General features: G+C 38.1%; 1 protein-coding gene across 2 annotated transcripts in view; it reads right to left on the bottom strand.

Annotated features, from left to right (window-relative positions):
• Positions 1-16,350, bottom strand: part of DENND2C (DENN domain containing 2C) — a 72,946-nt gene that overhangs the window by 16,041 nt on the left and 40,555 nt on the right. For both annotated transcript variants that reach the window (XM_081025909.1, XM_081025910.1), the window contains 6 exons: positions 16,174-16,286; positions 15,419-15,589; positions 10,905-11,001; positions 6,651-6,695; positions 4,632-4,819; positions 1,546-1,655 (listed from right to left, as the gene is read on the bottom strand). In XM_081025909.1, the coding sequence (XP_080882035.1) occupies positions 1,546-1,655; positions 4,632-4,819; positions 6,651-6,695; positions 10,905-11,001; positions 15,419-15,589; positions 16,174-16,286 (724 nt within the window). The remainder of the gene's footprint in view (positions 1-1,545; positions 1,656-4,631; positions 4,820-6,650; positions 6,696-10,904; positions 11,002-15,418; positions 15,590-16,173; positions 16,287-16,350) is intronic.

Raw genomic sequence — 16,350 nt, 5'->3', positions numbered from 1 at the left:
TGATAGGCAAAGGACGATATCCTTTATATATAAAAATTAATAGGAAAATGATCAACTCCTCATTAGAAACATAGACCAAAGGTAAGCATACATAATTTATAGAAAAAAAAAAGACCTACAGATGCCTAAGAAGGAAATTCATTAATAATGAAAGATATCCAAATTTGAATAACGAATACATGTCTATATATGGCCAAAAATAAAGACTGGAAAGGAAAGTCCCAAGACATTTACAGTGATTATCTCTGAGTAACCAGAATGCCAGTGACTTCTAATTTCTCCTTTTTGTTTACTTCTCTGTATTTTCCAAATATTCTAGAATAAGCACACATAACTTGTTAGGGTAGAGGTGGGGTGAAGCCAACCATGGAGCAGCCAGGCCAATATGAAAGAAGCTGCCTATGTGGAAACAGCCCTGTGGAACTGACAAGAGATTGGCCGCTAGCTTCTGAGAATGACCCCTGGCCAACAACCAGCAAGGGAACAAGGACCTTAGTCCTACCAACTGAATTCCAAGAAACTGAATTCTGCCAATAACCGGAATGAACCTAGAAGCAGATTCTTCCCAAGTCTCCAGAGAAGAGCCCGGCCCAGCCAACACCTTTTTGGAAACTCAAAGCAGAGAAGCCAGTCGTGGTAGCACCAACTTCTGACCTAAAGAACTGAGAATGTAACCTGATACATGGGTGCGTGTAAACTGCAAAAAGGAAGGAAGGGAGAAAGAAAGAAGCTGCCTATGTGGTTAGCAGTGCAACTGACAGCACAAGGGCATCAGCATGGCTGGCTCTGAGACAAAGGTGGCGATCAGGCTCAACTGGTTATGAGAGAGAGCGGCTTAGTCTGGAGGCCACGTGAGGAGGAAGGGCGGGGCTACATGGGCAACAACCAAGGCGGTTTTCCAGCAGGCCACTGCACGCGATATGGTTCGCAGAATCACACTTTTCAGCTTAAATGATCAATAATTACAGTTCCGAACAAAGCAGTTGTCTACTTAGAAGCAAGATTCAGAGACGATGATGGTTTATTAATCGAATATGGTGTTTTCCTCTAAATACCAGGAAGAACTTCTTTATACCTCTCCTCTCAATATACTACACGTCCCAACTAGAGCCTCCCTTTGTACAAGTTCCACAGGACATACAATCTGGGCTGTGGCTTTTCCTATCAACTTGAAAGAGAAACAAGATGTGGACATTGCTCTGTTTTATCTGTTTCTGAGTCCCTAAGATCAAGTCTTTTTTCTTTTTCTGTCCATTTTGTGGCATTTCTGATTGTACATGCAGTGCCAATTTTTTTCGTTTTTCCCCCTGCAGAATTGGCAAACTGAAGAGACTCTCAAACTTGTTTTCCCTTTGACACTGGAACTATTCTGTGTTTTTCTTTTTCGAGTCCCACATAGGAAATGTTCTAATTTTGTTTCTTCCTGCATCCTTGACCTGCCACAGTGCCCACAGAGCTTCAGTGCTGGCTCTGCCCATTTCTCAAGCATTCTGAGTCTACTTCACAGTTCCAACAGATAGAAATCAGATAATGTAGACTATTTACCTCTTGAGTTCTGAGGTTGGCACCCAGTCCTTTGAATCAGGAAAACAAAATTTGGGGATAACTTTGAGCCTCTCTTCTGTGTCTTTGGATTGTTTAAAGCCATGATCACCCTGAAAAAGATAACAGCATATGTGACTAATAGTCTATGTAAATGGTGAACAGAAATAAAAAACTCAGCTTGGGCCTGGGAAAAGAGGTCTCTGATAAGCCTAAGTGGTCATCTCAGCAGAGTTTTGTGCTGTTTAACAAAACAGGAAGGCCAAGACTGGTGATCACTGGATATATACTGAGAACAGAGTTATGAAGAATAAAGAATCCTATTTTTACATAGAAATGGTATTGTGGAGATCCTATAATCTGATGTAAGAGAGATGATTGTATATGGAACATAAAATAGATAAAAATCTGTTCTATAAATACTGATAGCAAAAACCTCGTCAGCTCGAGACATTCTTTGATCAATAATCATAAATATGTTTTGAAAAGGCAGATCTTTTATTTAAAAATACACTATTTTTAGAATCCACATTATATATAATCATTTCCCTTAGCACATAATGTTTGCTACCTAACTAGTGGTTTGCAACTTCCTGTAAAATTTTATCATGGAAGACCCTTTTGTGCAAGTTTGGTACTGTTCTTTAAAGGACAGTCTTAATTTAGTTAAACCGAAAGACATTTAAAAATTAGTGAACAAACCAAGCAGATAATAAGTCTAATTACTATATTGTCTTCATATAACAAATACAAATGATCTATTTTTTAATTTCCAAAACAAAACATGCAGCCATTCTGGGTCACTTGGATATTAAGCTCATGAGAAATGGAAAAGCACTGTAACAAAATGTTAATTATATCACATTCTATTGTTTTTATATTGTTAAATGATTCACAATCATCTTCATTTGAGGTTTTCTGCATTAGGATCACGAGGGGCTCGGTCAGCTCTGTCCCTTCCTCGCTTACAGGTGCCTAATGCACAAAGATGTTAAGTAACTTGCTTAGAGACAGCCCTGAATCACTGCCAGATCGGCTGGATTCTTATCTGGTTCTCAGCCCATTAATTCAGGTTGTGTTCAAAACAGGTTCAACCTCAAGTTTTCTCTCTGCAAATATAAGACTGATCAAAAATAGGGGGAAACAATTAAGCTCCTCCTCATGGTAAATTTGATTCCTCGAGACTCTCTAGATTACATTATTCTTTACTCTTCCAATACTGTGTTACTGAACAGCGCTGTGACACTGCTCTCGGGCTACACTGAGGATTTTTATAAGAAATTAAATTTACTGACTTATTTACAGTAGAGATATTGTTGAGGACTCCTTTTAAAACACGAGAACCCATGCAAGAAATATCTCTTCGATTCCAGTGCAGTTGTGTGTCACTAGCTTTGTTAGTGAAGATACACTCAGGGTTACAAACCAAAGTCCTAAAGGGGCTGAGCAGATAATTTCAATGACAGAAGTGGTCCAAGTAGTTAAGCTGGAGAGTGAGCAAACATTACTATTTAAAGCAAACGCTTCTCACCAGGGTCAGCTACATAATCTGCAGAGCACAGTGCAAGATACAACTATGGGTCCCTTGTTCAAAAAGCAGGAAAAATTCAATACAACACTTTTTCTTTTCTTCTGTGGTCTCCCTTTCAACATGTAATGGGGTTTTTATTTGCTATTTAACATCAGGTTGCCCCGGACATGAAGATCCTGGGGAACAAGTCCAGACCCTCTCAGGTACCCCGGGGTCCACACGCGGCCCGCCAGCTGCTAGGGTTCCTCTCTAGCCAGCCTCAGCACTGAAATGCTGTCCTGACTGAGGGTGGGGAAGCTGAGTCCGGCATCTCTCCTTCTCACAGGCCCGCTGCTCCAACTTACAGCAGCTGGGCGACCCCCACAGAGCTGCAGCCTCCACACGGGGACATGCTTGGTACTTGGATGGGAGAGTGGAAAGGCCAGCCCTCATGCACAAATGCAAAGACAAAATGCTTAAGAATGTCAGTGGTGCCCACAGAGCACTAAGCCCCAGCACAGGGCCCTGGTGAGGGACGGGCCTGGTGCAGCAGGTCAGAGGCCCAGGACGTCATCTGCCCTGGCTTCCTCAGCTTCAGCCAATTCCTGCCATTTAGGAACGGAGGCTGAGTGTGGCTGGTCTCTCCAGTTTCTCAGGAAAAAAGGAGAAACACAGATTTTTTATGTGAAATTTGACTGTTAAACATTGGCCACAGGTAATTTATTAGTTTTACAAAGACACTACAAATAAAAAAATAAAACCGGTCAGTGGGCTCCACGTGCTCAGAGGCCACCAGTTTGCAAGCCTTGATGCACTGATCATGTTTTTCTTTTTGTATTCGCTGCTACAAAGCTCAGAGCCACATATGGGGTCTGCGCTGTAAGGTCTGTGAGGGCAGAGATCAGGAAGATCGTTCTCATTTGTATTCCTAGCACCTGGTCGCAGCAAATAGTCGGTATTTTTTTTTTATTTGATTAAGTGAATGAATCGTTTTTGGAAAAAGGCAGAGCAAGCCAAGTCATACTGTTAATAATAGCTACCATTTGTCAAGTGCTTACGATGTGCCAGGAACTGCACTTCGTATGTAGTACCTCGCTAAGTCCCCACTCACACCGGATAACGTTATACAGTGCTCACCGTATGCTAGATACTGTTATCGGGGCCGTACACAGCTCATTTAGTCCTCACTACAACTCAAGCAACTGCTCAGTCACAGAGCTAATAAGTGACAAATGCAGACAGGTGGCTTAGAGCCCATGCTCTAAACCGCTACCCTACCCTGTTCTGCCACATGTATTATGCCCCTCATGAAGAATGAGAAAATTGAGGCTTTGTAACTTGCTAAAGGTCACTCAGTAAACAGCAGAGCGAAAACTAGAAACTCAGCTTGGCTAATGGGCTTTCTTCCCTCCTAGGTCGCAGCTCCTGCCTGACATGTCACCAGTCACTTACCGGGTCCCACCACGAGGACCGTATTAGTAAAAGCTCACTGAGATAACAATAAACAAGAAGAGAGGAAATAAATACATGCAGAGACACGGGAACGTTCCTGAATGCCTCCTGGCCTCCCTGCACCTACCTTGCTAGGGAACTGTTGTATGACCTGGGGACTGTAGCTTACTTCTGATGGTTTCTTCTGTAGTGACACTACCACAAAAAGTTCAAACAGCTGCTGCTCCTGTAATTCAATGAGATCCCGCTCTAAGGTCTGGTAGTGAGGGTTCCTCTTGGAAGACTGCTGGAGTTGTGCTAAGCGCTTGTGACGATCTGTAATGAAATCATGGCGCCATGTTTTTCCTTTGTAGCCCTACCTTCCCTCTAGCACCCAGAGGTCATGCATGACCCATACGGGACTGATCTTCACTCAGTCGTTGCTGAATGAATGTTGACTAACCAATGTCTGCCACACAGACATACCTGTTAGGGTTACGACACACTTGCTGGGCAAGCACAGATTCTCACAAACACCTGGGGCCCCGGGGTGGGATTGACACTCCATGTGCCAACCAGTACTCTAGGTATATCCCAGCCCGGACTCCATGCTATCCCATCTTTCATGGCATAACACCAGGACACACAGAAAATGTCAGGTAAATACACTGGCCTAACAACAGAAACCAATGCTGGAACCATGAAATCATGGGGCAGGGGAAGATCTGATAGAAGAACTGGGGCCTACAGAGGGTGAGTACATAAAAGGAAAGTTTGATAAAATTAAAACAAAAACTATCCTCGCATTAAAGAAACTGTCCTTTTCCCTTCTTTCCCGGGCATATATTACTAGTAAAGGACGTATGCTTATATCCATAAATGGTGCTACAGGCAAGAATTAAAAATCGAAGTAGAAGACATCTACTAGCTGACTATTTCTCCAAAGAATGAAGTTATGGAAGCATACTATTTAAACAGTACAGCAATACCACTCAAAACTGGATAGCATTTATCCTTTACTCTCGTTTATCTCTGATTCTGAACATTGGGGTAGTCTCCACTAGGGGAGTGTAGTACCTACAGGAGAAATAGCGTCTAAGTGTCCCAGGGATTTACTTATGTGGCGTTCTGAGCCAACAGCTGAAAGCTTCATTCTCTAACTACTTGTTTTGCTTTTCTTTTGAGATGTGATGTATTCCTCCCCCAAGAAGTTACACTGTGGATCAAAAATACTTCTAGGAGTGGCTCCCCAGAATTATCCAGAACATTTAATGCTCCAGGCAAAGCTTCACTTATCCCAAAGGTCTCAGTGCAAGTGAAGGAAACTTTAGGCTCTGCTTCTCAGGAGCAGCGGCACTAAACCAGTCTATCTTTACACATCCAGGCCGAACCTGATGCTGACTTCAGTTTCACCTTCAGTCATTCTACAGAATCAAACACCTGAAGCAATTCGCCATGGAGGGAGCACCTGAGTATTAATCACAAGAGCAGAGGATCAGACTTGGAACTGCCCTGTGCTCAGCTTTGATAATTCATGTCTCCTACTTCCCCCGTGCCTCAGTAGGTATGCCAGTCAGCTAAACAGGAACTACCTATATGAACAACTTGCTGTGAAAATCCCTTCAATGAAGGATGCGGAGCAACGTGAGGTGCTCAAACAAGTACAACCCAAAATGCATGGCAGAAAGTAAATGGTGCAATAATTTGGAATATAAATGCCCACGAATAAGGAAAGAGATCAATGTCTCCTATTTCAATGTCAGATATCCAAGTTCCTTAAATAATTACACTTGAGTGACTATGAAAAATCAGATCTTGAATGCTAAGTATTTGTCTCTGAGGATGATTCACACATATCCTGTTTGGGCTGCTGGGAAACTAACTGCATATATGTCTGAACACGCAGCTCTGCCACTCCCCTCGGAACATTCCGCCTTCAGGACTGTACTGGTTTGCCTCACTCCGCCAAGGGAGATTTCTAATACTGTCAAACATCTGCCAGGGTACTGTTTCGTTCCTCAGATCTCAACAGGTTCTTATAACGAAGATATCACCCACAAAATGAAACTTCATGTGGGGAAAACATGCTTAATCACAAAGGTAGGTGCCACTCCACCTATAACCATGAGCGTCTCGAGAAAGGGAGCAGCCCCACTGACTCACTCACTCTTTGGCAGATACTCAGCATCACTTTCGTTCCCACTGGTTTCACCTGAAAAGAGAGAATTTCCGTTTATATTGTCCAGCAGTAGGAAGTACAGGAGAATGAGGGCAATGTAAAACCTCCACGCACCTGGGGACTTGGGGAGTAAGGAATAATAAAAATGTTGAGCCTTTCTCCAAACCACATGGTTGTAACAGGGTAGGACAGTCACAAAAGAGAAGTAAAAGCTCAGAGAAGAAACTACTCCATTCCGTCTTCTTCCCATACCCTATCTCCCTCTTCAGCTCTCCTCTCATCCCTGATGCTAGAAATTAACAGCAGTTCAGACTGGTTTTAAGAAGCCTACTTCAGAGTGGACTCTATTTCTAAATTCATATCCTTGTCTTTAAATTTCCAAAGACGGTATCAAAAGTAGAATACCAAACTGCCTAAACAAAAATCTCAACATGGCAAAAAATATGAATTTAGAATAACGGGGAAATGTGGGGCTAAGAGAGATTACCAAATACGTTTATGAAGTAACACTTTTTTTATGATACCTCTGAACTACCTCTAGGCCAAACTGAACCCTCCTTTACTCTGTGCTCTTATAGTACTCAGATCGCTTTGAACTGTTCTTGTTTTCCCCAAACAGATTTTAAAAATCTTGAAGATAAAGGGTGATACCTTTACAAGGAAGTGTTTTGTACCACAATGCTACGCACGAGGTAAATTTACAAAAAAACAACAAACGAAAACAACAACAAAAACACTTTGTGAACAAGTGAATGAAAAATTTCTAGACTAAGTCTGAAAAGTTAAAGCAAAATTTAAAAAAATATAAAGAGAGGGAAAAATTTTAAATGTATCAGGAAAAAACAAGGCCTAGGAGTCATAAATGAAAAACGTACATAAGTTTGATTACATAAAAATATGAAATTTCTATCTAATAAAAAATCACTGGTAAATTCAAAAGGTGAACAATAAACTGGGACAATATTTGTAATACACACTGCAGACACAAGGCTGAGTTTGTTAATATTCAAATAGCTGTTATGAATAAATAAGAAAAAATACAGCAAAACAGAAAAACAAATAAGATATAATTTTCAACCGTGATATTAGCAAAAAATAAAAAGCTTTAATAAAACACAGTATTAGTAAAGATTATGAGGAAAACATTTTCAAATGCTGTTCTAGAAACAAAGTGTTACAATCTAGGGGACAATTTGGAAGCAGCAGTAAAAATGTTAAATGCGTATGTTCCTTAATTAAGTGCACTGCCAGAAACTTGTTTTACAAATGTATTTTTATCATATAAAAATATAAGAAAAAAAGTATATTGCAGTATTGTTTGAAGAGCAAAATATATGTATATACAGAGAACTTACATATCCAGAGGTTAAGTAAAAAGTTAGAAACAACCAAGACATCTACCAGTTAAATAAAATTCTTTTACATGTCTACAAAGAAATACAGGATAGCTGTGTGGACCTTTATGTGTTGATACTGAAAACACTCCAAAATGTATTAATTATTTTTTTAAAAAGCAAAACATACAAAGTCTGAATGGTATAAAACTGTGTGGACCTTTATGTGTTGATACTGAAAACGCTCCAAAATATATTATTTTTTTAAAAAAGCAAAACATACAAAGTCTGATTGGTATAAAACTGTTTGGGTAGAAAACCATATTTGCATGTGCACAAAATTTTCTGGGAGTAGTAGGAGGAGATTTGGGGAACTCTGACTTTACGTTTTTATCTTATTCTATATTATTCTAATTTCTTGCTGTGCTCATTTTCATTTTATAATAAAAGAACATTAAAAAATACTGCCTCTTCATAAGACAGGTGGAAAAGTACATAAGAGATGTTGCAGGAAAAGTAGCCATTTAAATACTGTGTACTATGTGAGTATACGTTGTATAACTTCAAATTAACCACCATGACAAAAAGTCTATTGGGGCTATAAAACAATGCTCAGTATGAAGGAACAAATGCTGTGAGCTCTTGAGTCCTATTTGTATTCTTAGCACCAGGCACCTCTTAGGAACCTATGTAGTGCCTGGAAAGAAAGAAAAGAAAAGGAAAGGTAGGAAAGGTATTATAACTGGAAAAGCCTTTATAAAGAGCATTTAAGTGGTTTTAATAGAGTCACACCTATGGGTTTTGATGATTTGCATTCTGAGACACTGAATGAAGTTGTTAAAGGGTTTATAAGCCAACAGGAAAATCTACTGAGATTCTGTAGGGATCAAAAAAGTACTAGGTAGTTCTTTTTTTATATATGACTTCAACATACAAAATTATAATAACAGAATTGAAGAATTCAATAACTGAAACTTAAATGTTTAGGTTGAAATAGATTCAGTAATGCTTAGCACGTACTGACCGAATAGGTAAATGTAATTATCTGGTGCTACCAGGCATTGTGGATATACAGACAAAAGCTTAAACAGGAAAACAAAAGTCTGAGAACTGTGACCATGGAGCCAGGTGATGCTCAGGCATGAGAGAAACTCCTCTGGTCCACTGGAGGAATGGGTTACAGAGACTGGGTAAATGAATATTTTCCTTGAGCCATGAAAAAGAAGAATAAACTTGTAGGGAAGGGTTACAATTTAGAGAAAGAGAGAGAAAGAGAGAGAGAGCGCGCACGCACTAGAAATTAGCTACTCATGCTGTTCAACTTTTTTGTTCACTAATGATACAGTGAAAAAAAATTTTTGGCTCTTCAGAAACTTGTCTAAGAGCCAAATTTCCTAAAATGTTCCTAATGCATTGGGGTAAAGCACACATAAAAGAGATCACTAACAACCTAAAGACAGTGGTGTATCTAGAGAGTATACTTATCCACAGAGGCTGCTAATCTGGGAACATGATAATGTTTTCTAAGAATTTGTCCCGTCCCCAGTGTCTTGATATTGTACTTAATTTGCAGTTTGTAATTTATGTCCTTATGTTTAAAACAGTAAAATTAATATCTGCCAGAGTTATTTAGAAAATTAACGACAATGTATCTGAAAGGATCCAGCATAATATCTGGCATCAGTTTTCATCTTCTGTATCTAGTTCTGAATTATACAAATTAAAAGCCTCTGGCCATAACTTTACTGAAGATAAGGAAACACACGGAGAGGAGATAGTTAAACTGCTAAAAATCAAGGCTTAGGAGAAAAATTGAGAGCAACTGTTGGTGACTGAAAAGGATAAGACTTTGTGGTTCCATGTGCCTTGACTAAAATCAGCATTTCTTCCTATGGTTCAGCTTCTTTGTCTGTAAAATTACAGACAGTCTCTACCTCCTAATGTAGTCATATGTTATACACAGTAAAGAAACGATTCCTTCATTCAATGAACAGAAGCTATCATTAACAATAACGAAAAGTATTTCTTCAGCAGAAGAGAAGATTGAAACGTGTTTTAATAATTGCTCTTGAAAACATAAACACATTAAAAAAGATGACCAGTTGATTTTCATCATCACAGAGTAAGAAAAAAGAGTCTTGAATTGTAGCATGGAGAATTTTATTTTCACATAGCAACTGTTAGAATGTAGAATCGATTTTCAAGGAAAGTTAAGAAATTTCTGTCTTTGGAAGTCTGCAAAAATATGAAACCTTCTCTGGTATGACTTGGCTGTTGTTTCTCATTTATCTCATAGACATAATCTCATAATCTCATAGACAAAAATTGCTAAATTCTGCATGTCTTTTGCCAAACAACGAAGTTAAGAATCTTGCATAAGTTTTTAAGAAAATTCTCAAATTCACTATGGATGTTGAAAGTTTCTTAATTAACACAACGTAAGTTTTATCTAGGCATCTGAGGGATAAAACAACTGAACTTACTAGATGACTACAAAGTGAACACCACATTCATTCAGTCTACATATGCCTAATATTTTCATTTCTCCACTGAGTCTAAACTGATAAAAATGACTATAAATTAAAGCAGAATTACAAAATAATGATGCAATCTGCCTTATGAAATTAGTCTTCCTGGTTTACAATTATTTTCTAATTTATTTACTTAGTCATCCCATAATTATTACTTGGTATAGAACTAAATAAAAGGAATTGGAGGAAGAATAAGAAATAATCCCACCCGTCCCCCCAAAAAAGAAAAGAAATAGGCCCTTATCCTAAATAATTTTATATTTAAGTGGGATAGACAGGAAAGTAAACCAAAAATTATAATTCACAGCAAACATCAAGTTGTATAATGATTTTCCCCTCATATGTTGATAGCTACAGACAGCGGAAACAATTCTTACCTTTTGAGGGAGGTACATCTTTTCCAGTGTAAGGGTGTAACTTTACTCTCTTCTTCCCTCTCTTTGATTCAAATATGTCATCTATTTTCAATACAAGCTGAAAAAAGACCAGAAAAAAAGTACAAGTTACAACCAATACAACAAATTTTGCACTTCAATGCTATTAATTTATTAGTGATTCTCGTTCAGAAAAAAATCCATTTTATAAATAAAAACTTTTACATTTCTCAATTTGTTTGTATCTTCTGAAAGCTTTATTTTGTTTCTTTTTTCATTATTTTTCAATTACAGCTGACATTCAATATTATTTTATATTGTCTCAGGTGTACAGCATAGTGGTTAGACAATGTAATTTATGAGGTGATCACCCCAATAAGATTAGTACCCATCTGGCACTACACATAGTTATTACAAAATTATTGACTATATCCCCTATATTGTACTTTACAACCCATGACTATTTTGTAACTACTAATTTGTACTTCTTAATGCCTTCACCTTTTTCACCCACCTCCCCAACTTCCCTCCCATCTGGCAACCATCAGCTTGCTCTCTGTATCTTTGAGTCTGTTTCTGTTTTATTTGATCATTAATTTTGTTCTTTAGATTTCACATATAAGTGAGATCATATGGTATTTGTCTTTCTCTGTCTGATTTATTTCATTTAACATAATACTCTCTAGGTCCATCCATGTTGAATGCAAATGGTAAGATTTTATTCTTTTTTATGGCTGAGTAATAATCCATTGTGTATATATACACCACTTCTTCTTTATCCCATCATCTGTTGATAGACACTCAGGTTGCTTCCATGTATCGACTATTGTAAATAGTGTTGCAGTGAACATAGGGGAATATATATTTTCAAATCATTGGTTTGGATTTCTTTGGATAAATACCCAGAAGCAAAACTATTTGGTCATAAGATAGTTCTATTTTTAAGTTTCTGAAGAATCTCCATACTGTTTTCCATAGTGGCTGCACCAATTTGCAATCCTACCAACAGAGTGCAAGGGTTCCCCTTTTTCTGCATCCTCACTAACACTTGTTATTTGCTTTACTGATGAAAGCCATTGTGACAGGTGTGAAGTGATATCTCATTGTGGTTTTAATTTGTATTTCTCTGATGATCAGTGATGTTGAGCATCTTTTCAAATGTCTATTGGCCATCTGTATGTCCTCTTTAGAAAAATGTCTATACAGGTCCTCTGCCCATGTTTTAATTGGATTATTGTTTTTTTTTGTGTTGAGTTGTATGAGTTCTTTATAGAAATTTTGGATAGTAACCCCTTTTCGGATATATCATTGGTGAAAATCTTCTCCCATTCAGTAGATTGTCTTTTCACTTTGCTGATAGTTTCCTTTGCTGTGCAATAACGTTTTAGTTTGATGTAGTCACATTTCTTTTTTCTTTTGTTTCCCTTGCCCAAGTATATCAGAAAAAAATATTACTAAGAGCAATGTCAGAGAGTTTACTGTCTATGTTTTCTTCAACACTTTTCAAATTTGAATCTAAAATTCTTTAGTAAGATGATATGTTGTTCTAATACAAAGTTCATATAACACGGGTAAAAGAAGTGGGAAAGGATATTCCTTTCTAGAGGAACCCAGCACAGGCTTTTTGAGAGATTCCATGTCACTCCATGTCACAACGTGCAGGAAATCTGGCTCCTGCACTCCACATGGTGACCAAGCCTTTACTATTGGACTCAAGTTTTTGCTTGCCCAGAGTAGGAAGTGGAATACGTATTCACTTGGAAGTCAGGGTGAGGCCCGGTTATTTTTGCTCCCAAGAGTTTCTGGCAAAGAAAGGATAATTATACTTAGAAAGTTTTAGTCAAAAGGAGAACCCTATATTACATATATTTTAGAAATGTGTCATAAAAATAGGAGACTTTCCACTATGCTCAAACACAAAAGCTATGCTCCATTTAATGAGTATTATTCATTAGAATTATTTCTTTGCTGCTGGGAGGTGTGTGTGAAGCAGAGACAAAGACACAGACTGGCCTTTAAAAGGAGGAAAGACTTAAAAGTGATCACCAGGTACTTTTTAAAGGCGGAACTGAGTAGCTTGTTTTTGGTGTATATATCAAATATACGCCAAAATTTTTCTCAAAATTCGAAGCTTTTTCTTAACTCTGAGTCCTGATTTAACACAGTTAGTGCCCAGAATTACAATCGTTAGGAATGTTATATAAGATGATAACCAACAAAGTTGAGAAAAATGCTCGTTTTCTCTTTTGTCCTTGCTTCTCTAGCAATCTTGGCAACCCACAGGCAGTCCGTCCGGTGCAAGAAAAATAACATGTGAGAAACACGTGCTTCCAATACGCAGATTATTCCCACATTCTTGGAAGAGTTTGTTCTAAAGATTTTTGTAACTGCTATTCAAGTGAAACATTACCAATGTTCTTAAATATTAGCATTATAAAAACAAACAAGAGAATCCAACATAAAAAGGTATTGTTAGGAGCTACAGAAAGACGTGTGAGAGAGTAAACGTATTTGGGGTACATAATGGACAAAAATAGTATAATTATTACTGTGCATTTGAAAAGAGTACTCAAAAGTATACTCAAATATTATAAAGGAACTATCTGTTCTAGAAATATGAGGTTAAGTGATAAAATCTAAATTTTGGTTCTCAGCTAGGAAGAGAAGCCTACATTTACCTGCAGGAGATACTGTAGAACACCCTTCCTAAGAAATGATAGAAACCATATTGCTATCCACATTTGACACAAACAGTATAAAACATTAGGGTATCTACTCTAGCCAACAACGCCACACAGGCTTCTACAATAGGGAAAGAAAGGAAGGGTGGGAAAGAGGCATATGGACTAGATCAGGGCTTTTCAAACTACGAAACCAGTTTCTCTTCCAGGGATAGCATAGTGATCAAAGCGGAAATAATGAAACTGCTTTCCTGATGGAATGTTGTTCCTGAAGATACTCCGAAGCCAAAACTTGGATTGCAAATACAACGTCCTACAAGGACTTATTCCAAGGAGGGTTTGCCAGGTAGAAAAGCTAGAAAAGCTAATCATTTGTTCCTGTCCGACAATCAGGAGTTCACCATCACTATCCTCCCCCACCTTACACTTTGCAAAAAAACGCTGGGAAATATCAAAACAGGAAAAGTTAGGCCCTATTACCTATAATTGGAAAGAGAACAAGCTACAAGTGCTCAGGGGGTCCACAGCATATAAAATACTGAGGCATGAAATCTAAAGCACTGAAAATCTCCTTGGGTCTCATTAAACGCTACAATCGATAATTCCTAAGTAGTTGTTTACGCCATGCCAAGCACCACATCTTCAATGCAGTCCCTTCTGTGTTTGTGTTCTTGCCCCTGGGAACGCGTGATCTGTTGTTTCTGGGCCATGTGGGTGGGTGGCTGCTCTGCTGTGCCTGCGTGATTTGTCAGAGGGCAGAACTACTGCAGCGGCCTCGCAATCCTTTCAACCTCTGATTTGTAACTCTTCCTCACCATACACAGGAGAATAAACAGCTGAAGACTTTCTTTTTAACTGAGAGAAACCAGTTTAGTGGTTTTTAGAAACGGTGTGGCTTTAACTCTTCACATATTAAAGAGGGAGGGGCAGGAAATAGATCAGAAGAATTAAAGTAATTATGGAACAGACTATTTCCCAAGGAACAACTCAGCAGTTACTAAATCAAGAAACAGCTGTGACTTCTGTTTAATGTTAAAATCAGGTACAGAAACTGTGTACTAAATGAATACATATAACTAATTTAGATGGGATTAAGGAAAGGAACACTATTTATTGTAGTACAGAATACTATACATTTAAATGATCTGATTTCTTCATAGTAATCCTGAAAACGTTCTGAATTCCAAAAGAACAAAGTAACATAAAGAGTTTCAAAATATTTTCATCTAATTTCTTGTGTTTCTTCTAAAATATATACAATATATATTTACAAATCATCCCAATTTCTTCATTTTGGTTCCAAAGGCTCTGCCTTTTCTCCCTTGAGAAATCATTTATTTAGTATAATTGCTGAAAATTTCTATTCCCAAGTAGTAGTCAAATTTCTTCCTCTGAATGAAAATATTTGCTCCAAATTAACGGCATGTACGTTGTCATTACTGAAAATCTGTAAACACATGCACAAAACTGAATTCACTTTGGCAATTACATAAATGAATGAAATGTCAATGAAACCAGCCTAATTAAGTATCCTTACATATGATACGCTAGTGCTTCCTTGAAATAGGCAGCTGACTGTTATGAGAACTAAGGTAACTGAAGTGAAGCCCTCCGTTTAAAATCAATTTTCTGAATCCATAAAGAAACTTTGGCAAAAGCCATTCACGCACTTTTCTTGCATGAACAAAAACTAAAGCTTAAGTCTGCTTTCCAAGTCTTTTAATTCCAGGAGATCAGTTCCAACCTATTTATTATTCACATCAGTCTAAAATTTATTCCTTCTCATTTATGGAAATGTTGAAATAAGAGTCAAGAATGAGAGCACTGAGCCCTTACCCTTGGAAGATTTTTCCGTTTCCTGTTTGCAACTTCTCCAGCTCGAAAAAGCTTCCATTCGGTTAAAGTGACGGGCAAAGTGGTATCTTTTGTGAGCTTTGACCGGAAATAAGCTTGTGAGTTCTTCAGTTCCATAGTCTTCCGGTAAAGGAACTGAGGTTTGGGAGGAAGCTAAAATAGAAGATGTACGGGTAAGAGTAAGATTACCTAGTTAACACCTATAACTCTCAAAGTCAAAGCTATCCCAGAAAAATATACATCTTTCCTTTAAAATCATCTCACAGTGAGGATTCACCAATTGCAAAGAAGTTTCTCAAGTTTCTAATCCACAACTCTTCTACTACAATGTAATCAAATTTCCAGAAAACAATGGCTCAGAGTCCTCATTAACTCAAGGCAGCCTTTGCTTCCAGGGTCGGAGAATGCTTTTAGAGACCAGAGCGGTAATTTAGGCCGCGGGTTGATGTGAAACTGACTCACAGGGAGTTGTGGCAACTCCAGTGAACCACAAGTTCACGGCCTGTCCATTTTTTGGAAGTACTAAAAAACAAACATCCTCCCCAACCCAAAGAAAACAAAAAGCTGTGTGCTGCCAACTCCCCATAAAAAGCAAAACAAAGAACACACACACCACCAACAATAAATCCCCACATTGCAGTGCTTCTTAGTTTTGGCCCTTGTTAAACCATTTTACCCTTTTTGTAGGGATTATAAACAAGATTTAACATTTTCTTATATTAGTTCCCTGGTTCTACCTTGGGTGCTTTGAAAGCACTTTTAGGAGGTGGTAGCTTCCATGCTGAAGGGGATCTCCACATGGGAAAAGACTGCACTGGAATATCTTCATATGGATTTTCTTTGGTGGGATCTTGAAAAACGAAAAAAAAGAAGTAAACCACTCAGGCATCCAACCAAGCAAAAATAATTCTCAA

Source organism: Rhinolophus hipposideros, assembly GCF_964194185.1.
Source record: "Rhinolophus hipposideros genome assembly, chromosome: 19".
In the NCBI taxonomy this organism is placed as follows: Eukaryota; Metazoa; Chordata; class Mammalia; order Chiroptera; family Rhinolophidae; genus Rhinolophus; species Rhinolophus hipposideros.
This window is presented reverse-complemented; position numbering and strand designations above follow the sequence as displayed.